General features: G+C 43.6%; 4 protein-coding genes across 4 annotated transcripts; 1 reads left to right on the top strand and 3 right to left on the bottom strand.

The window, feature by feature from the left end:
- Positions 1-44: 44 nt before the first annotated feature.
- Positions 45-11,164, bottom strand: LOC103971830 (uncharacterized). Its single transcript, XM_009385962.3, has 2 exons — positions 10,887-11,164; positions 45-1,057 (listed from the first exon to the last, which is right to left on the bottom strand). The coding sequence occupies exons 1-2, from the start codon at positions 11,041-11,043 to the stop codon at positions 336-338; spliced, it is 879 nt and encodes a 292-aa protein (XP_009384237.2). The 5' UTR covers positions 11,044-11,164; the 3' UTR covers positions 45-335.
- A 1,766-nt stretch (positions 11,165-12,930) lies between these two features.
- LOC135597513 (dof zinc finger protein DOF1.2-like) lies at positions 12,931-13,887 on the bottom strand. The gene has a single exon (XM_065090532.1). The coding sequence runs from the start codon at positions 13,844-13,846 to the stop codon at positions 13,160-13,162; it is 687 nt and encodes a 228-aa protein (XP_064946604.1). The 5' UTR covers positions 13,847-13,887; the 3' UTR covers positions 12,931-13,159.
- Positions 13,888-14,168: 281 nt separating this feature from the next.
- On the bottom strand, positions 14,169-17,507 carry LOC135597512 (uncharacterized). The gene is made up of 4 exons (XM_065090531.1): positions 16,934-17,507; positions 15,527-15,610; positions 15,357-15,446; positions 14,169-14,651 (listed from the first exon to the last, which is right to left on the bottom strand). Exons 1-4 carry the CDS (start codon positions 17,384-17,386, stop codon positions 14,394-14,396), a joined length of 885 nt encoding a protein of 294 aa, XP_064946603.1. The 5' UTR covers positions 17,387-17,507; the 3' UTR covers positions 14,169-14,393.
- A 1,550-nt stretch (positions 17,508-19,057) lies between these two features.
- LOC103971827 (protein BYPASS1-LIKE) lies at positions 19,058-24,716 on the top strand. Its single transcript, XM_009385958.3, has 2 exons — positions 19,058-19,196; positions 22,617-24,716. Exon 2 carries the CDS (start codon positions 23,054-23,056, stop codon positions 24,308-24,310), a length of 1,257 nt encoding a protein of 418 aa, XP_009384233.2. The 5' UTR covers positions 19,058-19,196; positions 22,617-23,053; the 3' UTR covers positions 24,311-24,716.

The raw sequence follows: 24,716 nt of genomic DNA, 5'->3' as shown, positions 1-24,716 counted from the left end.
TGTTGTGCGCATAAGTCTTTATTTGAAGTGACAGAAAATGATCGTAAAGAAATAAACATCTCGCTTGTATTTATCGTGAATAATATTACGACTCTTAATGTAGTAGCATTATGTCGACTCGATTAGAAATCAAATAGGCATTGTAGCATAAACGTATACCATAAACCAAACAGTGTATACTCCACTATGAACCAAACAGATCTGTGCCCAGAGTCCTCAGAAAGATCACTCGTGTCATGAAGTAATACCATACTATACTGTGAACACAAACCACCACATGAACCAACAAGCTTGATTGTGTTTCACATGGCTAACCAACATAAATCCGCGCATACTCAGACGCAGAGGCCAGCGATCATGATAACAGCACATATGCTGCAATCCATGAAGACAGCGCTCGAAACTGTCCGAATCATCAACCACGCCTCCAATGCATCACCTATGTTGCTTGGCCAACCATGCTCCTGTTTTCCAGTCCTTGCTTTCTCGTTTTCTTTCGCATCAGTTCCGTGGTTTGTTATCAGCAGCCCGAGAACAATGGTCACATCAGTCAGCATAACAAGGAACAATGGTCGAAAGTTCAAGATGCTCCCCATCACTGCACCACCAAAAGCATATCCATGGTTCGACAGGATGACCAAAAGAGCTATCACGACTGCACCGATCAACCGTATATTTTCAGAAGCTGCAATGGAACGACTGACTTGCTTTGACGAGAACATCAGCTGTTTCTTCACCCTTGGCGCTGTAGGTAAAGCTGCATCCACAACTTCATCGGATGACCTCAGCGCCATGGCACTGGTCAGCAGTTCCGAATCCCTACCGCTTTGCACTGTCTTCGCTTTAGCTTCGTTCCCTGATTCGCACGTGCAAATATCATCTTCCTTCTTGTCACCATGCATTTCATCACTTGCCAGAGCTTTTACATGGCTTCTCTCACTTTCTGTTCTTTCCCCAGCTGGTTCTGTTCTTTCCCCAGCTGGGCCACTGGCTTGGCTTCTGTATTGGTCAGAAAAACGAGAGATGGTAGCTCCATCATCCTCGCTAAGAGGGGCAACTGCAATAGTGAGGCGGACATAGATGAGCTCACTCTAGATGCAAAGAACTTAACAAAATTAGGCATAATAAAATTGTTGAAGATCTAACTAAATGTAACACCTTCCAAGAAATCATTCGGCACCAACAAGTTGTACATCTTACATTAGTAGGTATATCCAAACAGACAAATACTTGGGGTTAGTTTTTTTTCCTAAAAATACCACAATCAACATAGAAAAATAATTAGTTCATACAGTAGCAATAAGGTGATAATAACCGGTCTCTAACCTAGTACCCCTCACATCATATAACACCAAAGATAATGAAGTAGCAGGAGATCAGCCAAGAATATCCTAACGCTACTTAGTCCCAATTGGATCCTTGCCCACTAAGCGTTGTGGCATGTTGCTTTCAACAAATCTATTTATAGAGAAAACACTAATAGAGGTATTATAAGAAAGTTAAAAGGTAACTATATTTGCGTGAAGCAATCATCATAGAACAAAGTCATCAAAACAAAGAGGACATCATGTTGGTCAAACTGAGCAAGTCCACCAGCTGGTGGACAAGCATAGGAAGATTGAATACATTGTATGCACTATTTTTCTGTTAACTGATTCACAAGGCAAGGCAATCTTGTTGGATCTCTTCTACCAGCAGTTTTGTGTGAAATTTGGCACATTTTCATTGTACAAATAGTGTTTTCAAAAGCACTAGATGCCAAAAGGCACCAAGGTACTTGCTAAGGTTCCCACCCAAACGAAGCAAAAAGCTCTTGAATATTAAAATTTTAAAAATATATATCATGATTGATAAATAGGATCACGAAAATAAAAATGACACATCAAATTGCATTATTATAAAGTACCAAATTACATTGTCCATATCTAATAACAAAAATATCAAAACAAAATATAATTCTTTAGATAGTTTATTTCCAACAGGGATCCTTTCTTGTGTTTTTTGCCAATGATTCTTCTTAATTCCTCTATACACTTGCCATTATTCCTGAAATATAGAAATGATCAAACATCAAATGCGATATACATTAAGAAATATGTTAATAACAACATATTGTGTAGTTCGTTGCAAGCCTACAACTATAGGGTGTTATTTGTCCTAGTAGGGTGCTTAAATCAAGTTCATTTCCATCTAACAGGGTAATAGAAAATTCTAACAGGGTGCTGTTAAGAGCATATATCAAAGTATAGTTACAGTGTTCTTGTTATCTACCTAACAGTGTCCTATTATGTTCTAACTCCTAACAGTGTACCCACCTAATAGCGGTCATAAATTCCTGACAATTTAACAAAGAGCAGGAAATAGGAGATAATTAAGCAAAGTGCTCAAGATGTTGCAGGAAATAGAACATTTAACAAAACTGTTGTTGTTACCAATAAATTGAGAAAGAGGTGATGGAGAGGTAATCAGATGGTGAAAGGCTATGGAGTATTGTCACGAACGTTCGTCGCGCACCCGCAACAACTTCGTTCAACGAACCGTTCATCGCTCTCATCTACATGTACAGCTGCTTGACAGCATGTTTTGTCTTGGTTTTGAATCATTTTGCTTGTAAAAATGTAAGTTCGAACAAGTTACAGTGCTACAGTGCGATCGCTCACTGAACCGACCAAAAGAACCCCAAAACAACTCTGTTTTCGCGTGCCACGGGCTGTTTTCTGCAGCCAGCTGCTGCACGCAAAACGTCAGCCATCTCAGCACCCTGGAACCACCCGGGTGGCACCATGGGGGATGGGGCTTCGACATAGTGTCAGGCGTTGAACAATCTTTCGCAAGTTCGCACGTTACCTTGACAGGAACTTGTTGTCGCGCCCGGCACCCGGTGAGCAGCTGTTTGTGGACTTGCAGTTGTTCGTTCAACCTCTAAAGTCTTTGTTATCCTCCTCTCTCTCTTTTCTCTTGTGCACGCAAGGTGCTCACTGAATTGCTCGTAAAGCTTCCCCTTTTCGCGAGACGTCGGGACTTATCCGTCGCTCGTTCTTCGAACTAATCAACTTTCTCTTTTACAGGTCCTTCGGGACCTGCGAGAGGTTGCAAGTGGGCTGATCTTTGCGGACGCAAATCGTAAGGGCGAAGTACGACTTAGGCAACGCAAGCTAAGTTCGCGTCTTTGTCGTAAGGGTGCCTCGCAACTTAGGCAACGCAAACTAAGTTCGCGTCTTTGCCGCAAGGGTGCCTCACGACTTAGGCAATTCTAGCTAAGTCCGTGATAGTATGGCCCTGAGGAAGGCAGTAGTGCACGGTGGAGGAAGGTTAGCTTCTTTGACTCAAGCTATGGTGGTGCTTAGGGTGGAGGAAGGTAGCAACTTGTGGAACAAAGTTGGTCGACAATATAAGCTTATACGGTGGAGATACGAAGCTGCACAAGGCGGCGTAGGGCAAAGGAGCCTCGCGGCCGATGGCTTAATCTGAAGGAAGACGTGACACACAATAGCGTAGAGCGAAAGAGGCTCGCGATCAACGACGTAAGCCAAAGGGGGACCCTGCACACGACGGCATAGGGTGGAGGAGGCTCGTGGTCCAAAGGCCTAGCGCAAAGGTGCTCGCTGAATTGCTTGTAAAGCTTCCCCTTTTCGCGAGACGTCGGGACTTGTCCGTCGCTCGTTCTTCGAATTAATCAACTTTCTCTTTTATAGGTCCTTCGGGACCTGCGAGAGGTTGCAAGTGGGCTGATCTTTGCGGACGTAAATCGCAAGGGCGAAGCGTGACTCAAGCAACGTAAGCTAAGTGCGCATCTTTGCCGCAAGGGTGCCTTGCGACTTAGGCAACGCAAGCTAAGTTCTCGTCTTTGCCGCAAGGGTACCTCACAACTTAGGCAATTCTAGCAAGTCCGTGACATTGTGATATCAGAGCGGGCAAGCACTTCGAGTGAGCAGCGAAGGAACTTCGCAACTTCGCCATGGCAAAGCATCGTGACGAATCAAGCAAGACGGGGCAAGCCAGACCCTTGCCCCTAGCAGCCGCATGTGAGCTGCAAGTGCACACTCGCTCTCATGCTATTGGAGCCGCTCAGGAGGAGCGCGACAGCGAACATGATGAGCGAGAAGTTGGCTACTCTCCGCGTGCGGAGGAGGCGCAATCTGGAGCGCAAATCGGGAAAAAGAGTCATAAGGAGAGACTCACAACGGCGGAAACCCGCTTGGATGTTCTCGAAGCGAGCTTGAAGGAACTCTACCATGGCCAACAAAGGCTTGTCGAGGTAGAGAGCTCACAAGAAGAAGCAGAGTCCAAGATCAACAAGGTTGAGGCCCTAGTCGACCGATTGTCAGATGACACCAAAGACTCCGTGCAACACCCGCAGGAAGTTGTGGCGGAACTCACTTCGAAGGTGACCATGCTCACAAGGGCACTAAATGCGGGAGGAACCAACACCCGCGTTGCGCCGCCACAAAACTTGAGGGCACTCGAGCCTCATGGTTATGGAGGGGCCAAAGATGCAAAAGAGCTCGAGAATTTCCTGTTCGATATGGAACAATACTTTCAAGCTACGAGGCCTAATTCTGAAGAAACCAAAGTTTCTATAGCGACCATGTATCTGAACGGAGATGCAAAACTTTGGTGGCGAACCCGTTGGGAGGAGATCCAACAAGGTCGGTGTCGAGTTGACACATGGGAGGACTTGAAGCGGGAGTTGAAAACTCAGTTCCTACCTGAGAACACCGAGTTCGTCGCAAGAAGGAAATTGAGGCAACTCCGCCAAAATGCTTCCATCTGAGACTACGTGAAGCAATTTTCTACGCTAATGCTGGACATTCAGGACATGTCCGAAAAGGATAAACTGTTCAGCTTCCTCGATGGTTTGAAACCATGGGCGCAACAAGAACTATATCGAAGGAATGTCGCCGATTTGATCGGGGCAATTGCTACCGCAGAAAGGTTCACCCACTTCGTTTCCTCTGAAGACCCGGAAAGAAGGAAACAATCTTCAAGCAATCGCCCTCCAAAATATTCTCGAAGGAAGGAGCTCAGGGGCGAACAAAAGAAAAAGAATTCCCACAAAGGGCCAAGCCCGAAAGGCAAGGCCCCGAAACCTGACGGATGCTTCTTATGCGGAGGGTTGCACATGGTGAGGGAGTGCCCACAAAAACAAGCACTCAATGCTTTAACAGCTTCCATTCATCCACCCAAATCGGACAAGGGCAAGGTTGTCGCTCTTAGTTCGAGTAGTTCTGAATCCAGCAACGACGGCGAGGAGTCGCAGGGACCCCGGACGGGAGCAATGCGTTTGTTAAACGCCATGCGGGGTCAAGTGGGGGAGAACACGAAGACAAAACTACAAAAAGCAGGAAGTGGTAAGCTGATGTACGTAGACATCAAGCTAAATGGCCAAACGACCCGTGCAATGGTGGACACGGGTGCTACCCACAACTTTATTGTCGATCGAGAAGCAAAGCGACTTGGGCTGATCTTGGAGAAGAGCCCAAGTCGAATGAAGGCGGTGAACTCGGAGGCCAAGCGAATCTCCGAGTTGGCAAAGGGATTCCCCATCAAGATTGGAACATGGCGCGGGAGCACGAACATGATGGCGGTGCCATTGGACGACTTCCAAGTGATCATTGGAATGGAGTTTATGAACGCGGCGAAGTTGGTGCCAATGTCGTTCCTAAACACCCTATGCATGATGGGGGGTGACGACCCCTGTATGGTTCCCGTCTCTCGGAGAGGAACCAAAGACCCCCAACAGATATTGGCATTGCAACTGAAGAAGGGGGTACGAAAAGGCGAACTAACATTCATGGCTGCTATGAAGCTAGAGCCACTCGACGAGAAGGTCATTCATGAACCTGCTGTGGTGGCGAACGTCCTGAAAGAGTTCATTGACGTTATGCCACCCGAGTTGCCAAAGACTCTTCCGCCACGCAGAGGCGTGGATCATAATATCGAGCTGGAGCCAGGAGTGAAGCCTCCAGTGAGACCACCCTACTGCATGCCCCCGCCAGAGTTGGCAGAACTCAAAAAGTAGTTAGGTGAGCTGCTAAGCGATGGTCTCATTCGCAGTTCGAAAGCATCATTCGGAGCTCCAGTTCTCTTTCAAAAGAAACAAGATGGGAGCCTCCGACTATGCGTCGATTACCGAACTATCAACAAAGTGATAATGAAGAACAAGTATCTCATCCCGCTCATAGCGGACTTGTTCGACCAATTGGGCAAAGCCAAGTATTTCTCAAAACTCGACCTTCGGTCGGGGTATTGGCAGGTGTGCATTGCTGAAGGCGACGAAGCGAAGACGACCTGTGTGACCAGGTATGGAGCGTTTGAGTTCTTGGTGATGCCTTTTGGCTTAACCAACGCTCCGGTCATGTTCTGCACTCTCATGAACCAGCTATTCAAAGAGTATTTTGATAAGTTTGTGGTCGTAATATCGTCGTCTACAATCAAACGCTCGAGGAGCATGTCATGCACCTTCGGACAATTTTCAAGGTTCTAAGGGAGAACACTTTGTTCGTGAAAAGGGAGAAATGCTACTTTGCTCAAGCAGAGATCTTATTCTTAGGGCATCGAATCGGTAATGGCTCCATTCGGATGGATAAATCGAAGGTGCAAGCGATTGCAAAATGGCGAACTCCAAAGAAGATGCCAGAGTTGAGATCCTTCCTTGGTTTCGTCAACTACTATCGACGCTTCATAGCGGGGTATTCGAAGCGTGCAACTCCATTGACGGAGTTGTTGAAGAAGGAGCAGTCTTGGAGATGGTCTGATAAATATGAAATTGCATTCCAAGATCTGAAGGCTGCCGTTTTGGAAGAACCGGTGCTCAAATTGCCGGAATATGGGGAGCCCTTTGAAGTCCATACAAATGCTTCAGATTTCGCTATTGGGGGAGTACTCATGCAGGAGGGTCATATGATGGCCTACGAGAGCTATAAGCTCAACGAGACCGAGCGGCGGTATCCATTGCATGAGAAGGAGATGACAACGGTGATCCTAGAGCAATATCTTCGGCACTACGTAAGTGCCAACCAACGAGATTGGGTGAAGTTGTTGGACATTGCTCAATTCTCCTACAACTTGCAGCGGAGCTCTACGTCCAACAAGAGCCCCTTCGAGATCATTACAGGATAACAATCGTCAACTCCTCACACCATGGCAATCGGGTATACTGGGAGTAGTCCGTCAGCCTACCACTTCGCAAAGGAGTGGCATCGAAATGCAGATATTGCGCTGGCTTACTTAGAGAAGGCGGCAAAAAGGATGAAGAAGTGGGCAGACTTGGGAAGGCGACCGCAAGAGTTCAAGGTCGGCGATTTGGTGTTGGTAAAGCTTCAACCAGTATCACTCCAATTCTTTAGGAACAAAGTACACAAAGGATTGGTGCGAAAGTATGAAGGGTCCTTCCCAATTATCAACAGGGTGCGCAACGTCTCCTACAAGTTGCAACTGTCGGTGTGGTTCAAAATTCACAATGTTTTTCACGCCAACAACCTAAAAGCCTACCACTCGGATCCGCAATATGCTTCCTGAAGTGTTCCAACTCGGCTACCCTCCACCAGAGTCTCCTACGAGAAACGAGTTGAAACCATTTTAGTGGATCGCAAGTTAAAGCTACCCAATGGAGCTGAGCAGACCGAATACTTGGTGAAGTGGCGAAAGCTTCCCCGAACTGAAGCCAGTTGGGAGCCCGAAGACGCCCTATGACATGAAGAAACAATTATCAACAACTACCAACAAGCGTCGACGAGGGCGTCGACAGTTTAAGTGGCGGAGAATGTCACAAACGTTCGTCGCGCACCGACAACAACTCCGTTCAACGAACCGTTCGTCGCTCTCATCTACATGTACAGCTGCTTGGCAACATGTTTTATCTTGGTTTTGAGTCATTTTGCTTGTAAAAATGTAAGTTCGAACAAGTTGCAGCGCTACAGTACGATCGCTCACTGAACTGACCAAAACAACCCAAAATAACTCCGTTTTTGCGTGCCACAGGCTGTTTTCTATAGCCCGCTGCTGCACGCAAAACGTCAGCCATCTCAGCACCCTGGAACCACCCGGGTGGCACCATGGGGGATGGGGCTTCGGTATAGTGTCGGGCATTGAACAATCTTTCGCAAGTTCGCACGTTACCTTGACGGGAACTTGTTGTCGCGCCCGGCACCCGGTGAGCAGTTGTTTGTGAACTTGCAGTTGTTCATTCAACCCTCTAAAGTCTTTGTTTTCCTCATCTCCCTCTTTTCTCTTGTGCACGCAAGGTGCTCGCTGAATTGCTTGTAAAGCTTCCCCTTTTCGCGAGACGTCGGGACTTGTCCGTCGCTCATTTTTCGAACTAATCAACTTTCTCTTTTACAGGTCCTTCAGGACCTGCGAGAGGTTGCAAGTGGGCTGATCTTTACGGACGCAAATCGCAAGGGCGAAGCGCAACTTAGGCAACGCAAGCTAAGTTCGCATCTTTGCTGCAAGGATGCCTCGCGACTTCGGCAACGCAAGCTAAGTTCGCGTCTTTACCGCAAGGGTGCCTCACGACTTAGGCAATTCTAGCTAAGTCCGTGATGGTATGGTCCTGAGGAAGGCAGCAGTGCACGGTGGAGGAAGGTTGGCTTCTTTGACTCAAGCTACGGTGGTGCTTAGGGTGGAGGAAGGTAGCAACTGGTGGAACAAAGTTGGTCGACAATATAAGCTCACACGGCGGAGATACAAAGCTGCACAAGGCGGCGTAGGGCAAAGGAGCCTCGCGGGCGATGACTTAATCTGAAGGAAGACACTACACACAATAACGTAGAGCGAAAGAGGCTCGCGATCAACGACGTAAGCCAAAGGGGGATCCTGCACACGACGGCATAGGGTGGAGGAGGCTCATGGTCCATTTGTGTAGGGAGGAGGCTCACGGTAGGGTTTCTTCCACTGGGTTCCTTCAACTGGGTCGAGTGCACAAGCGGTGGGGGAGAGTAAGTTGTCGATTAGTTGATTCAGTTGAGCCAACTCATTCAAATTGATTGAACCCAATCAAACCCATGCTTTAATTGGATCGGGTGCACACTTAAAGTTGCTCAATGTCTAGGTTTAGGCGTGCACCCGAGTGGCGCCTCCTTGAATCGACTCACCCAGACCTGTTCCAAGGCACTTAGGCCTCGCCTCGCCTAACCCAGGCGCCTAGTTGACCGCCTGAGCGCCTATTGAAAACACTAGTATAAAATGATTTTGAACTGTGTTAATTCAGCTCAATTCAACCAACAATAACATTACACTTGCATCAGCAAAGTTGACCATTTGTTCCAATAGAGGTGTTCTTAGTACATATTTGGTCTTGGTTTATGTCATAGTAATGAAATTCCAAAAGTCGAAGTTGACCCTCTTAGGGTGGTTTAAAAATAAAAAATATAATCATCTCAAGAAATTCTTTCATACGGGTCTTGCACTTCAATGCACCTAACCGAAAACTATGAGAGACATACCAATCAACCCACATTTACCCTTTGTTCCTTTCTTCTTCTTTTTTTCTTTTTTTTTTTTTTGTGAAGGAAATAAAAGAGCAGCGGAAGAGACAAATACAGATAGGCATCCAATAGTTGCAGAATGGTCTATAGTTCCTTGAGTAAGATTATTTAGTAACCACCCACTGACCAGACAACTGAAAATCTGAGTTGATATCAGATTTAGAATAGGCACAACAAAGGAACATTTCCAATTTTTTATTGACCTTAAAATTAATATCTAATAAAAGAATAAGCAAGTACAGCGTGTAGAATAAAAATGACCCTAATTCTTACTGAAAACAAAAATGAACTGATGCTACTCAACATGAATAAATAGCAGCTACAAAATTAAAGTAAACCCTCAGATAGGGTTCTAAGGAACAAACAGTATTCTTTCTGTTGGTCCCGAGATGAAGGAAACACAATTCCAGAATCGAAAACTTCTCCAAGGAAAAGGTTTGTCAGGCATTAACAGTCCAAATGGGAGGAGGAAACAACAAATAATTTAATACATCAAAGATTTCATTTCTCGGCAGCCATAACAAGCTTGCAGCAAGGATAAAACTCAAAACCATTGACACTATTGTCACGCATAGAAAGCCGAAGAACTTAAGTGTAAATCTCTATTACCAAATTGGTCGTTTTTCTTTTCCCACAAAGGGAGCATCAATGATCGTAACAAGTCTTGTTATTCAAGAGCTAATCCCATTCATGGTTACTTACCTTACAGTTACCAAAGAAGAACACATTCTTTTCAAAACCAAATATCATGCCCCTTCTTTGTGGGAATCAACACAGCTAATCTTCAAATAACATTTTCTAACGAGCACCAAAAGTATGAATCATCAGATAACATTTTCTTTGCGATCAGTGCTCCAAAAACATGATTAGGAAAAGGAAAAAAGCGCATCAAGAAATTTCCATGCCGAGAACGAATCAACAACAACAGAAGCTTGCATTAGCTATCCAGATTGTGTAAAACAACTCCCTCGTTCGCCCGACAGAATGAACGAAAGACGAGATATCTTAACTAAAGATCTTATTTTCTGAAGTGTGGAGAAGAAACAGGTCTTTATGATCGGCGTTGAAAGGTAAATTGAGTACCAAGTTGCAACGCAGCAATCGAGCCCTAAAACGCATCTACCAAAAATAGGACGACTCCTCTCATCAGAGGTTCAACGCATCCAAATGCAAATACGTTTCAAAGGAAAGATGATTCGTTAACATGGTGCGACCTAGATCGAGCAAGGAATCCACTAAAAAGATATCAAGATAACATTTAAAACAGAAGATGGGGTCAGAAACATCCTGTGACGTAGATCGAGCAGGTAATCAACTAAAAGAGGGCAAGATAGCACTACAAAGTGAAGAATAGAGGAAACTGGAACAAAGAAGGGAAGAGGAGGAAGGAGATCTTACCGGAGGTCTTAGGATGCGCTTCCTTCGGAGGTGGAGGAGAAGGAGACGGAGGAGGAGATGAATCGGGGATGGACCGGGCTTGGCCGGCAATGAAGGCGAGGCGGTCGGTCCCACGCTCCAAGATCCTCCGTCGGCGAGCCTCCCTTGCGCTCTCCATATCCGTCGGCCGGTTATCGCGAGACGCCGAGAGCGATGCTATATACAACCTGAGGCGGCCGCGAGAAGAGCACCTCGCCCGCCGCCCACGGTGCGCACACGTACACGGGAATGAGGTGTGCTGACGATTTATCTTGAATCAACCACCGTTTGGAACTAATCAGACGGTAGATATCATGTGTTTTTTGCCCTTTATTCGGTTCGTTCAAACATATTTACCGGAATAACCTCGATTTTTACATTTCTAAATATCATAATCAGACTTATAACAAATTAACCCTTATAGTAATTATATTTATATTTTAAAAAATTATATTGATATTTCTATAGTGAAACATCTATATTCATTTGCCTAAATATCATGTTGATGGTAATTCTAACGTTCTAGTTAGTAGTAACGAATGATTGTGTCACCGGGGCCTAGGTGCCCATTGTGGATGAGGAGAATAAGTATGAGATGCGAGAGCTATTCTATATTTATGTCGACGTCGATATAGTTATCGAGTAGTCATTTCTTTGCTTTGCATTTACAACGGTACCAATATAATTATTGAGCGACGAAAAGGTCATCAATGTAAATATCAAATAATATTGTTTAGTAACTATGTTGACACTGATGCAAATACAGAACAATGCCGCTTGGTATTTGTATCGATAGTCCTTTCGTCATTTGACAACTGCATTAATATTAACACAAATGTAGAATAGCCCTCACCTCTCATCGCTACTCCAACTACATCAATATCGATGCAAATATAAAACAACCTTCACATATCATCATCACTCTTTTCATTCACAACAGTCATTCACGACCCCCAACAATGTCGTTATTTGTTATCACAGACAATAATATTAAAATTATCTTTTTATCCTTTTTATTTTATTTTTTTTTGATAAAACTAATAATGTTATGATAAATGTACCTAGATATTTTATCTTCATAATTATATGGCTATATGGATATCAATATATATTTTTAAAATATAGAGATTGATATTTCATCAAGATCCTGACCAGCCAAAAAATGCGAGGGAATTCATACGCTCGGTGAGGGTTTTCTTTGGGGAGAAGGTGTTCAGCATGAATCACATGATGAGGTACTGCCGCAGCTTGCACCGGCGATGGGGAGGTACCACCACACGAGGTCGAACAGTTTGCGTACTAGGCAAACGTTCCGGCGGATGAACTATATATATATATATATATATATATATATATATATATATATATATATATATATATATATATATATAATTCGACATGACACATCTTATTCGGCAATAATAGATTATGTGGTATATAAGGACTAATTACATATTATTTATGTAATAGTTATCTTTAATATTTTAATATCTATATTTTTAAAAATTATATTAAAAATTTTATATTTATGAGAATGAAATATTTAATCTAATTTCTTCTCATATCGTCGATCTCGTTGATAAAAATATTATACATGCTTAATCGATGATATGAGAAGAAACATAATTAAATTTTTTTTATAAATATAAAAATTATAATATAATTTCTAAAAATATAAAAAAATTAAAAATTAAAATAATTAATTATAAATATAATATATAATTAGCCCAGTGTCTAAGGATAATTCTGATGCTTTGCCTTGTGAATCTGGGGTTGTGATTCCGAAGCACTTTGCCTTGGATCATGGGCCGTCGTCGTACTCTTGGATCACCACCATGTGCTGTGCTCGTTCTTGGTGATACTTGCGTTGCAATATCCCAGAGGCTGTTCATCTCCATATATATATATATATATATTGGAGATTGATTATGTGGCATCAGGAAAACCTCTTGAATATAATTTCATACTCTTCGACCAATCGAAGATTACATCAACTCATATATAATTATAAATCAAGTTATCGATATGAACCCATCCATCCATTATAAGCAATAAATTTAAGAATCGTGTGATATATAGTTTGACTCTGGGAGCTAATCGAGGTGTTTGGTATGTCTCCTCTTGCTACAGATTTCAACGTTAACCCCAATGTTGACTTCAAAGAGGCAATTAATGTATCCCTCTCCGTAAGCCATGAAGTCTATGACGTCTCTCTCACACGCACATTCTCGAATGTAGAAGAAGATCGGACATGATCAGCATCTGTAGAACGCCTCCCAACTCGAGTCATCCAGTGATCCGATCCAATTGTCATGCACCAGGCTTTGCTCCTCATGTATTAGATCTGCATCACTTGAAGAATCCCCCCACCATACATAGTTGTCGACAGGTTGCTTTGGATACGCTCGAGGACTGCTTGAATCCACTTTGTTCTGCAGGTCTTCTTCCACCGGCTGAGTTAGGATGCTTTCCCACTCCAAGAACAGTTGGTGATCGGGAAATGGCGCAGGGATTTGGTTGCACGAGCCTGACTCTACTGCGGGCTGCGAGGATTCCGGCCGCACGGCCGGGCTTGGATCCATGTACTTGGCATACAGCACCTCTAGGTCGATGGCTGAGCCGTCGGCGGGGGCGGGGGCGGGGGCGATGCCTGAGTTACTCACGATGTCGTTCAGCATGAGGTCGGGGCGGATCACGTCGCGACCGGCCACGGCAGCGACGGCGGACGGCGCCCTGGCCGGCTTGCCCCGTCGGCTCTTACGGCAGCCGCCGCCCACGGGCACGTTGCGGAGCGATCCGCCCTCGGTCCAGTAACGCCGGCAGGCCTTGCAGAAGTACCGCGGCTGGCTGAGGCTGTAGTTGTTGTAGTAGCAGAACTTGGTGTTGGAGGAGACGCAGCGGGGGCAAGTCGGCGCCACCGGCCGCGGAACGTAGGACAACATTTCATCCAATCAAGGGGGAGAAGAAGAAGAAGAAGAGGAACGAGAGAGGAGAGAGAAGAAGAGGGAGCAGAGGGAAGAGAGGACCAACTCATTATTTGTAGGCTAAGAATCTGATGCGGCCAATGCACGTGCATGGAAGATGAGTTGAGAAGAAGCTTTGGATTGGCCGCGTAGGCGCACGTATTTTGATGGCATTGATTGCTTGCGCGTCTTCTCCTCGCCATGAGAGAGGCTGGTGAGACATAATCGACGTCGGCATCACCAATACCGGAGATTAAAGATTAATCTCATGTTATTAATTGTTGATTAATAACACTATAGATGAATTGACAGTGATTCATAATTTAAGAACAATTCTTCTGCAAAGTAACATTACAATAGGAGTGCAGGATCCAAATGGTACAGAACCACCAAGCTTGGATTATTGAGTGAGATCTCTTCGAGTACATGACAAAGAGCAACCAATTCAAACAGCAATGGAGGCCATCAGCATGATTTGTCTTGTTCAAGAAGCAGTTGTCACTGATGCATCTTCAGAATTGGTGCTTCAAGCAGCTGCTGTTGCATCTTTCTCTTCAGTTGTAGAAGGTATCGGCTTGGTAGGGGCAGGCAAGCGACCGATGTCATCGACCCTGTCTCGCTGCTTCGGTGGAGGCCTCGCTGGTTTCGGTAATAGGCGTCCCTTCTTTGCGAACCACTCCGGCGTGAGCAGTGCCCTAAACCCCAGCTTGTTGTAGTACACCTTTCTCACGGAACCGCCAGCAGCTTCCACCGCAGCTTTTGCACGAACTGTCACTCTCGATACCTGTGGAGTCCACATTGATGTTAGTTACCGAAGAATGATCTATTGGGGATGTTACTTGTAATTGTTAGAGGGAACGATGGAAAAGTATGATTGCATCCAAGTCTATAGTGATAGGAGGAATACTCATATGCAAGTTCTACAGGTCATATTATTTCGTGAGAGAAAACATAAAAGAAACGTAACATTGATCATGCCAGATTATTTCTGTATGTACATTAATACATAAAAGATAATATGCATTACATAATATATTTTCCTTCCCAAAAAATTGATCATGCAATGCCATCAACTCAATCAGTGGTATGACTCCATTACAGCAACATACAAATCAACTTAGAAGCTGAGAGTTAAGAAACGTAACATTACTGGAAATGCTGCCATGACAAGTACAAATAAGAACATATGTGCAAGTATTTCATCGTGAAAATCATACTTATCATCTCAGGAGTAAAGAAAATTTCACCCTATAAAAGGAAAGGCGTCTGTATCTAGAACGATAAAGCATTTTAACTGAAAGGTACAAAAAATATGTCGAATCAAGATCACTAACCAAAACTAGTGTGGTTTAAAAGTGATGATAATTTCACTGATCACTGATGAGGGCAAGTGACAGTGAAAGATTGGCGAGGTGCCAACCAACCAATCAAGAAATCATGTATTTCGTTAAGCAATTTGCTTTCAAGTTATCTTCTAACAATAACTTACCTCAAGGTGTATCGGCCAGTTGATATGTTCAGAACCATGAGCCATCAACCTGATGCCATCCTCTATATGCTTTCCTATTGCACCTGTATCCTACAGTCATGGGGAATTCAGATTTAATTTGAATCAATCAGACAACACCAACATGCACATATGAAGATAAAGTTGAGTACCTTAAGGGTTTTCATAGTAATAAGTTCTGACGAGTCAATTTTTCCTGCATTTATGAGTTTTGCAATCTTCCCCAAACCTACAGGCTGTTATAAACATAATATCAATAAAACAAACAAATATAACAGATTTTTTTTTCTTTTTGAACAAATATGAAGTTAATTTAAAGAACAACACAAGCTAATGAAACATTAGCAACAATGGAAATTAACCTTAGCTTACCCAAGCACGCATGAAATGGCCAAAGAACCCATAAAGAAAAAAAAATATGGAAAATCATGCAGTTATTTCATCTGCTAGAAGTTCTTATACATCAGAACAAACAATTGTTCCTCCAACTGCTCAGCAATTTATTAAGCGTGAAAATATGTTTGAAATTAATGCAAAAATGACACAATGAGCATAACAAAATAAGTTAAGTTGAATAAACAGGAAACAACTTGGATACTGCAGACGTCAGAAGTGGCCACCAAGCAATAAAGTAAATTAGGCGAGCAGGAGAACAGCCTGAAAAGCAAGTGACGAGAGCCGCTTCTTTTGCATTAGCATGAAATAGTCCTCCCCTCCCCTTCAACAGAATAGTTCCTATGAGATGTCGGCCACGGATCATTTAGCCCCAGAGTTAGACGTATTTATTGACGAATCATTCTGTCCGGTTTTCCATCAAATTGGTAGTTGTCTGAAACATCAAAACCCATATTGGAAAAGTTGAAATGTTCAAAAGGCTGATTCTTGATCAAGGCATCTAGTTCTTCATGCTTAAAGTTGCAATGGACATCAAGTTATTACCAATGCAACTCCTTCCAACACTCTTAAAGAAGTATGGAGCTCCTAAATTATGGAAACATAATATAATAAATTGTTGGCACAAAATAAGCAATGGAAATGGACACATATACAACAATATACATGGATATATAAATGTTTCATGTAACAGTGAGAATTCTAGTAGATTTCTTTTCTCTGTATATCTAAGCTAGCACTACTCATGAACCCATATGAATTGTAAGAGCTTTACATCACCACCACATCTCAGAAAGCGCACTCAACCCTTGTTTTAACTACAAGGGTTGCGTGCGCTTTCTGAGATGTGGTGGTGATGTAAAGCTCTTCCAATTCATATGGGATCATGAGTAGTGATAGCTTAGATATACAGAGAAAAGCAAGCACTCAACCCTTGAAGTACACAATCTATGATGTGATTGTTATCAGACAATAGTTCCTAACAATACATCAAGCTATATCCATCTGTACAACCGGAAATGCAATGCATTACTAAAAATATCGCCTTTTCGTTTCTGTGGCACCATTTCGTCCCCGAAAAAACCAGCAGAAGAAGAGAACAGGACAATCTAACGCAACATAGAAAGAGATATACGAGATCGTGGAAAGTAATGCAATCAGGTCACCTGGAAGGTGAGGCTGAAGGGATTCTTAAAACCCCGCCTGGGGAGTCGACGGCGGAGCGGCGTCTGGCCACCCTCGAACCCAAACTTGCTCGTCCCTCGAGCCTTCTGCCCCTTGTGCCCCCTTCCGGCCGTCTTCCCTTTCCCCGACCCAATACCCCTCCCTTTCCGCTTCTTCTTCTGCCGCGCCCCCTTGTTATCCCTCAGATCGTTCAGGCTCAGCAGGCTCGCCGTCGCCGGAGACGACCCCATCGCCATCCCGCTGTACGAAGACCTAAAGATCCCGAACGGAGTAAAGCCGGCATCCATCGCCGCCGCCGCCGCCGCGGTAGGAGGTGGGGGCTTCAGGGCTCTGGCGAGGGGCGCGATGGAGATCGAGGGGGGTCGGGTGACTGGCAGCGGGCGACGGATCGGGAAGGGTAGGTCGGAGAGGAGGGAGAGGCGGCGCCGCCACATGGCTAGGGGGGGTTACGAGCGTAGGTTTAAGCCGGCGGCGGGTGATGCATTCGATCCGTTCGGTGCAGGCGGGAGGAGGAGAACTTTCGGCTGTCGGATCGCGGAACAACGAAGGTGGAGGGGGCTTAACTGGGTTTAGGGCTTGGTACGGAGGAGGAACCTTAGCGGGTTGGATCCTATGGCCTCGACTCGATCCGATCCGAGACAAAGCTTGACATCTCCGCATACTCAAAAATCAAAACTATTTATGTTAAATTATTAAGGATAATCTTTCTATTAATTATATATCAATCAGCATATTTATACATTAAATATTAATTTATTTAATATTTTTTTATATCAAAGTTGAGGATACTCTTTCTATTAACTGACTCATGTAATTGTTTATTTAAAACCCTCTCGATCTATTATATTAAATACTCCATAATCTTATATATGTTTATGTCTACATATAATAAATACAACATTATTTAATTATTTTATACTATTATTTAAACAAAAAATAGTAAATAATGATCATATCTAAAGAATTCAGTAAACATGAAATTTTTGTTCGGACGCCAGAAATAACAAAAAAAATATTATTCGGTTTTTTTCCTAAAAATAGAGTAATATATACTTGTAATTAGAAATATTTAATGTGGGAAATATGGTCAAGAAAAGGATAGAGAGAGGAATATATTAATGAATGAGGGTAGTATGGGAAGAGAATCTCTTCCACGCCTTTACTCCCGCCACGAAGGAGCCGCTACGAACTCCCAAATCCCTTCGCCTTACGTTCCCCCTAAGCTTTCCTCCTCGTCCTCCTGCCGCCCTCCTCTTCGTCCGAGGCGGCGGATCCGGTGGTCCTCGCTGACGCTACCGACGTCAGCCACTTAGGATACCTCGGCAGTGCGACCGCCAGAAAGGTCATCCCCTTCGTCGCTCGCACCGCCGCCAAGTGCCAATCCATCCAACTCGAAAGGTCTCCCTTTGAATCCCCCCAGTCATGCTTTTCTTATCATCATTCCCGATTTTACCTAACGGGTGCTTTCCACATGGTTTGACTATTCCGGCAAGAATTGAATTTTAAGTGCTTTTTATGCTTATTTTCTGTATCATATTATAATTTCAGGCTGCATTATAATCACAATTTTGGGGGAGAATCGATGGTTATTTGTTATTATCTGTTGTGAAATATTGTCTTTGAATACCGGCCCATGTCAGGATGATCGGTACATATCCTTCTTAGAAAAGGATAAGTATAATCATAAAAATGAGTGCAAATTTGGTTTAATGCTAGTTTGTTCTGCTGCATGGAACATATTCCACCATGGAATTGTACTTCCAATTCCTTATGCCTATTGACTTGACAAGTTTCTTTCACATTATTTGATAGTTATAGTAGTTACTTTGCTAAGCCTAGTTCTATTTGTCTCTAGCTACTGGTCATAAGTCTTACATAAGTTAAATGCTATTAAAAGGTACTGGACGAGTGTCAGAAGAACTTTGGCAACTCTTGGAGAGCTGTAAGGGAAGATACTACTCAAGCATGGCCATATTTGACTGAAGGTTTAACAAAATTTCAGGTTTGTGCCTTTCTTAACTGAAAAACTTTGAGACAGTAGAATTTGGTTTTATAGTTGTGTTATTCAATGAAGATTCCTTTTTTTTTTTTGTAATTAGAAGTATATTATATCAAAACAAGAAAACAAGAAATGTATAAGAGATATACATGTCTATACATGAAGGACCAAAGCACAGCACTTGCAGCCAACACTGTTACTGCAAAGAGTACTCTTAACAAATGACATTACCCCCTGCATGAAAGGTGATTGCCAACTGACTTATCCGTCTTGTTTCATCAGTTTGTTTTATATTGCCCGCCATGCAATTACAGCATGTCTTGGAGTCCTCTTAAGCCATGTAACCTTGTACCAGCATAGCATGGGTCTCTTAAACTTGTTCATAGGTAACCTTGATAGCAAAAACTTTTCATATGTTTGAGATATGAAATTTGATGTCACAGTTGATTGGATATCAATATTCCTGATTTCGTTTCAAATTCTTTTATCATCCATATTAAGTTCAGACAGTAGGAGCAGTCTTTTGTTGATCAGAAACCTCTGCTGTCGAAGAACCATCAGTCTTAACCATTTCCGTTCCAGCCTTTGAATAGTAGGAATTCCTGTGCCTTCAACAAAATTGTGAGCAAACTAACATTCTCATTGCAGTACATTTGTTAGTTAACAATGGCTTTTCTGCATGATCCAATCTTGATAACACAGCAGTACAACAATGCAACTTCAAGTATTTCAATCTCAATGATGGGCATCATAGCATCATCGCAGTTAGAAATATTTCCATTCACTTATCTAGTAACAGTAGAAGATTAACCTTTCTGGTGTTTGCTGTGGACAAGAACCAAGAATCCACGCATTTTGCAGTTCCATTGAAATCTCCCTTCAAATCTGTTGCTGCATATCCCTGTTTCTGCACTGAAACTTGTGCGAGTTCATCCGCAGATTGGTGTGTAGATGCACAGAGGAAATTTTGATCCGAAGAAGTGAAAAAATTTCATCATGTCAAGCTTGCAGAAGCATGTTGTCTCTTTCGCCCGTATCAATCTGAGTCAACCATCACAAATTATACACTTCACAACTGTTAGTCCTAATTGAATGCATTAAAATGTTTATCAAACAAAATTTTCGTGATCAAGGGAAACTCTCATGGATAGCCTTTGAGTTATTTCATTGATCACTCTTACTGGTTGATTTTGTTTAAATCCTTGCTATCTTAGAAATTGGTTTTACCTTTGTTTAAATCCTGCAGAAGCTGACAAATTGTTTAAAATTCAGAGGGATTTGGATCAGACTAAAATTATCTCAGTAAGTTTTCATAAATGAACTTTGTGCATCCAAGTCGAAGATTTTTTAACCATGATGTGCAATATGCTTCAAATTTTGCCTTTTTGTCTTGCTAGGAGAGCTACAACTGAAATGAATAGATGTGTAAATTTGCATTTTTTGGGCATCCGTCCTACAAATGAGAAAATATAAAATGACTAGATGTTAAGAGCATACAACTTAAATATGCTGTCTAATATACAGCACATGACACAAAGTGAGTCTTTTCGTATGTTTCAAGTTGGTTGACTGGTTCAAAGCTGGGATCTTATTCAGAAATCAATTTTTCTTGATCTATATGAAAAAATTACTTGTGTTAATGATGTAATTTTTGTGTTAGGTTTTAGTTGCTTGGGTGGAATGCTTCTAAATTTGTTAGGTAAATGGTGTCCCATATTTTGTTACCTATTGGTGAATGCTGTTATTCCCCTTCGCCTTCTTTCTACATATGCCTTTAACCTGCGAAAGGTGTGGCATGGCTGATGTAATACTGGGGCTTCTGCTTGCAGTAATTTAAGTCTAATACCTCAAGTGTTGTCTGTATGGCATGTAAGCAGAAGAAGATTCCCCTACTGATGCATGTTAATATTATACTTCGATACAGTATCTCCATTATGTCAACTTCTTACATTATCAACCCTTCTAATCAAATCGCATAAAAGGGAACGAGTAAATAGTCCAGACAATTTAGTGCATTAGCACAAGGAGAGGAATTGGATAGCTTGGTTGAGAAGAGTTCAGATCTAAGAGTAAAGAAAAAAAAAAAAGTCGATTACTTAGGTCAACGGTCAACCTTAATGCTGCACTAGATGGCCTACAACCATAAGCAACTGCTGCCCATCATTTTGTATAGAGACCTTTGGGGCAATGTAAAATTACAAATTAATTCACATTTTCTTTAGTATTTTAAAATATATCAGAAAAGGAATGCCTCTTCCCCTATCCTATCACTCTGCACATGCTTTTTCAATAAAAGTAAATCCATCATAGTGCAAGAACACAATTTCAGATAGTCTTTATGAAGCATGTATAAGATTCTTGCTTTAGACTTTGTATGCTTTTACTCTGTGCCATTTAATCAATACAAGTCGAATTGCAGTCTGCTTTTGCGGTGGTCTTGCATACACATTGATTTAAATGGTTATGCACTTTTTCATTACTGGAAATTTTTTCCAAGACGCTTGCTTATGTTGTATAACAAGAGCACTTCAGTCCTTTTTCTTGTGCCTGCTAATGTGTACAAGCGGAACAACTTATGAATCAGTATTTCTCAATCTCATGAGTGAACTGAACTAAGATCGATTCGAATTCCTATGTGAAAGAGTCGACATCATCTGATTTGGTTTCATGGTCTTGATGCACATCAGGATTTATTCTTATAGTTTAAACTTGGATATGTCTTTGAAACAACAATAGATTGAACTAAGGTTGATTCACACCTTATTGTGTTTTAAGACGAATAATTTGATCCAAATATAACGAAAATCTTCCACTTTCTTTTAGATGCTCATACTGTCATGGTTATTATTTTGCTTGCCAATTTATTTTGGAAATAATCTATCTACTCGCAGAGACAACATTGTGTTCATTATTTTTCTCTTCCAAATCCCGTATCAATTTTGATGTATTCTCACATTTGTTTTTTGCTCTTATCCTTATCAAAAGTGATAACACCTAGATGTAGAACAAAAAATAATATTTTATTTATTTCTTTATTTTTCGTTTCAGTAATCATGCGGACGAGTGGGATGCCCATATGGGAATGTATTGCCTGGGATGTAAACTCGCAACACTCTTTTACGTGTCCCCAGCACGCTTGACTTGACAGAGTGGAGACTTAGCTGTATCATGTCCTCTAGCCTTCACACCATGGAGGGAAAACTGAATCGAATGCCATGATATAATACTCCTTCATTCTTGTCGCTGTTGAGTTAGTTGATGTGCTGACCCTTCCATTGTCTTACATAACTGCTTTTGCTCATGCTTGAATGATGCCTACCCGTGACGTGCATTAACATTTTTGATACCTTTTGTCTATTAGAAATAGATGAAAGCCAAGAAATATTTTATTTTCCCATAAAATTAATGAATTTTATATTTTTGTTCATTTAATTTAATTTAAATTGGCAAGTAGTGAGGATAGGATTTTATCTCAACAATTAAAATCTTTGCATATGGTTTATTGTAATTTATTTTCATGCAAAAATTAATGAATTTATTTCTATTTGTTTATTATTGTTATAATAAAATGTTAGATATATTTACAATATAGTTATATATTTAAATCAAACTAACTAGAGATATTCATGGTTAATAATAATTAAATTTATTATTTTTTGATGCAGGTTTACTAAAGGAGGACACGTGTAATATTCAAATTTGAAAGGGCAACTATGGTATTCCAGAAGGTTGCAAGGATGTATGTGTAAAAACACCCGCGAGAACCGTTCCACGGCCGAGCGAGCACCGCAAGAATTAGACCGCACTCGGTCCGTCCTCATCTACCGACCCCACACCTCACCGCAAACCGCTCTCGGCCAAGCACCCGTGGGAGCCCACTTGTGCTCCGTCCACGTGGCCTCTCGTCCTCGGTTGGGGTACCCCTTATTTTTACTTCCCCGTTCTTCCCTGCTTTATTGCTCCTCCTTCTCTCTCTCTCTCTTCACGGCTGCTCCCGAAAGATCGGATCTTTTTCCCCCAATTCTTCTGCTCCGAGACCTCGAATTCTGACAAGAATCGGAGAATTGTTGAGGAATCGTTGCTGCTGTTGGGTGATGCGATCATGCCGGCCACGGACTTCCAGGGCTCGTCCGTCCCCTTCGCGTCCATCGGGCGCTCCATCCTGAGCATCCGCCGCGACCAGGTTCACACCGTCGACGGGCACCACCACGATTCCCCCGGTGGCGGTGCCGCCCACGACCTCGAGCTGGAGGTATTCCAGAAGCACGTCGCCGACCTGTTCGTCGACCTCGCTTCTTCTCCTCCTGCTGCCGCTGCCGCTGCCGCTGCCGCCGACGAGCTGCTCTCCCTCGCTTGGGTCCGCAGGCTGCTCGACAGCTTCCTCATCTGCCAGGAGGAGTTCCGCGTGATTCTATTCAGCTGCAGCAAGGGCCAGCGGGTGCTCCTCGCCCGGCCTCCCCTCGACCGCCTCCTCTCCGACTTCTTTGACCGCGCCGTCAAGGCGCTCGACGTCTGCAACGCCATCCGCGACGGCGTCGACCAGCTCCGCCTGTGGCGCCAGCACCTCGAGATCGCCCTCGCCGCCCTCAATGGAGGCCGGCCCCTCGGCGAGGGCCAGCTCCGCCGCGCCCGTAAGGCCCTCACCGACCTCACCATCCTCATGCTCGACGAGAAGGAGACTGCCGGCGGGTCCATCCTCAACCACCGCAACCGCTCCTTCGGCCGCTCCAGCAAGGAGACGCACCACCGCCGCACCGGCAGCGGCGGGGCCGCCGCCTCTGCTTGCCACTTCCGCTCCTCCTCGTGGAGCGTCTCCCGCTCGTGGTCCGCTGCACGGCAGCTCCAGGCGATCGGCAACAACCTCGCGGTGCCTCGTGGCAACGAGGTCTCCGCGACCAATGGCCTCGCCTTCCCCGTGTTCACCATGAGCTCGGTTCTCTTCTTCGTGGTGTGGGCTCTCGTGGCGGCAATCCCGTGCCAGGACCGCGGCCTCCAGACCCATTTCTCGGTCCCCCGGAACTTACCCTGGGCCGCATCGATCACCTCGCTCCACGAGCGGATCTTCGAGGAATCGAAGAAAAAAGACAGGAAGAACTCGTGCGGGCTGCTGAAGGAGATCCAACAGATCGAGAAGTGCAGCCGCCACCTGGCTGAGTTGTTGGATCCCGTCGAGTTCCCATTGACAGAGGAGAAGGATACGGAGCTGAGGCAGGGGGTAGAAGAGTTAGTGGAGGTTTGCAGTGCCTTGAAAGAGGGCTTAGACCCACTGGAGCGCCAGGTGAGGGAGGTCTTCCTTCGAATAGTGAGGAGCCGAACCGAAGTCCTCGAATGCCTGAGCAAGTCCCACAATCCCGAGTGAATTCTGTCGAAGGTGCCATCTTTGGCCGTGATGAGGTGAGGTGGGTTTGCATTTAGTCTTTGGGTGGGCTACCCATACGAAGAAGGGGAAGGAAGACATGAAGAAGATGATGAACCAAATGTCTTCTTCGGGCTGGGAAGATGGAGAAGGTAGTGCTCTTGTATTTAGTCTTTTTTGTCACAGGTTGTGTAGAAAAAAGCAGGACAAAAAGCAACTTGCTTTTTGGATACTGTGTGCATCTTTGTTGTGTTCTTCTCCATCAACTTTCCTCTGTTGTGGAGTCCCCCTAATGGTGGCCATCCATGGGAATGGCCTTTTCCTTATATTTATTGTACTGTTTTCCTTGCTTCTTGTTGTTGAATACTCCTGCAAATCTCATTTTCCATATTAATTCTTCTTTTGAATA

This window comes from Musa acuminata, chromosome BXJ1-11 (genome assembly GCF_036884655.1).
Source record: "Musa acuminata AAA Group cultivar baxijiao chromosome BXJ1-11, Cavendish_Baxijiao_AAA, whole genome shotgun sequence".
Lineage (NCBI taxonomy): Eukaryota > Viridiplantae > Streptophyta > Magnoliopsida > Zingiberales > Musaceae > Musa > Musa acuminata.
The sequence above is the reverse complement of the archived record's forward strand: the minus strand, read 5'-3'. Positions and strand labels throughout refer to the sequence as shown.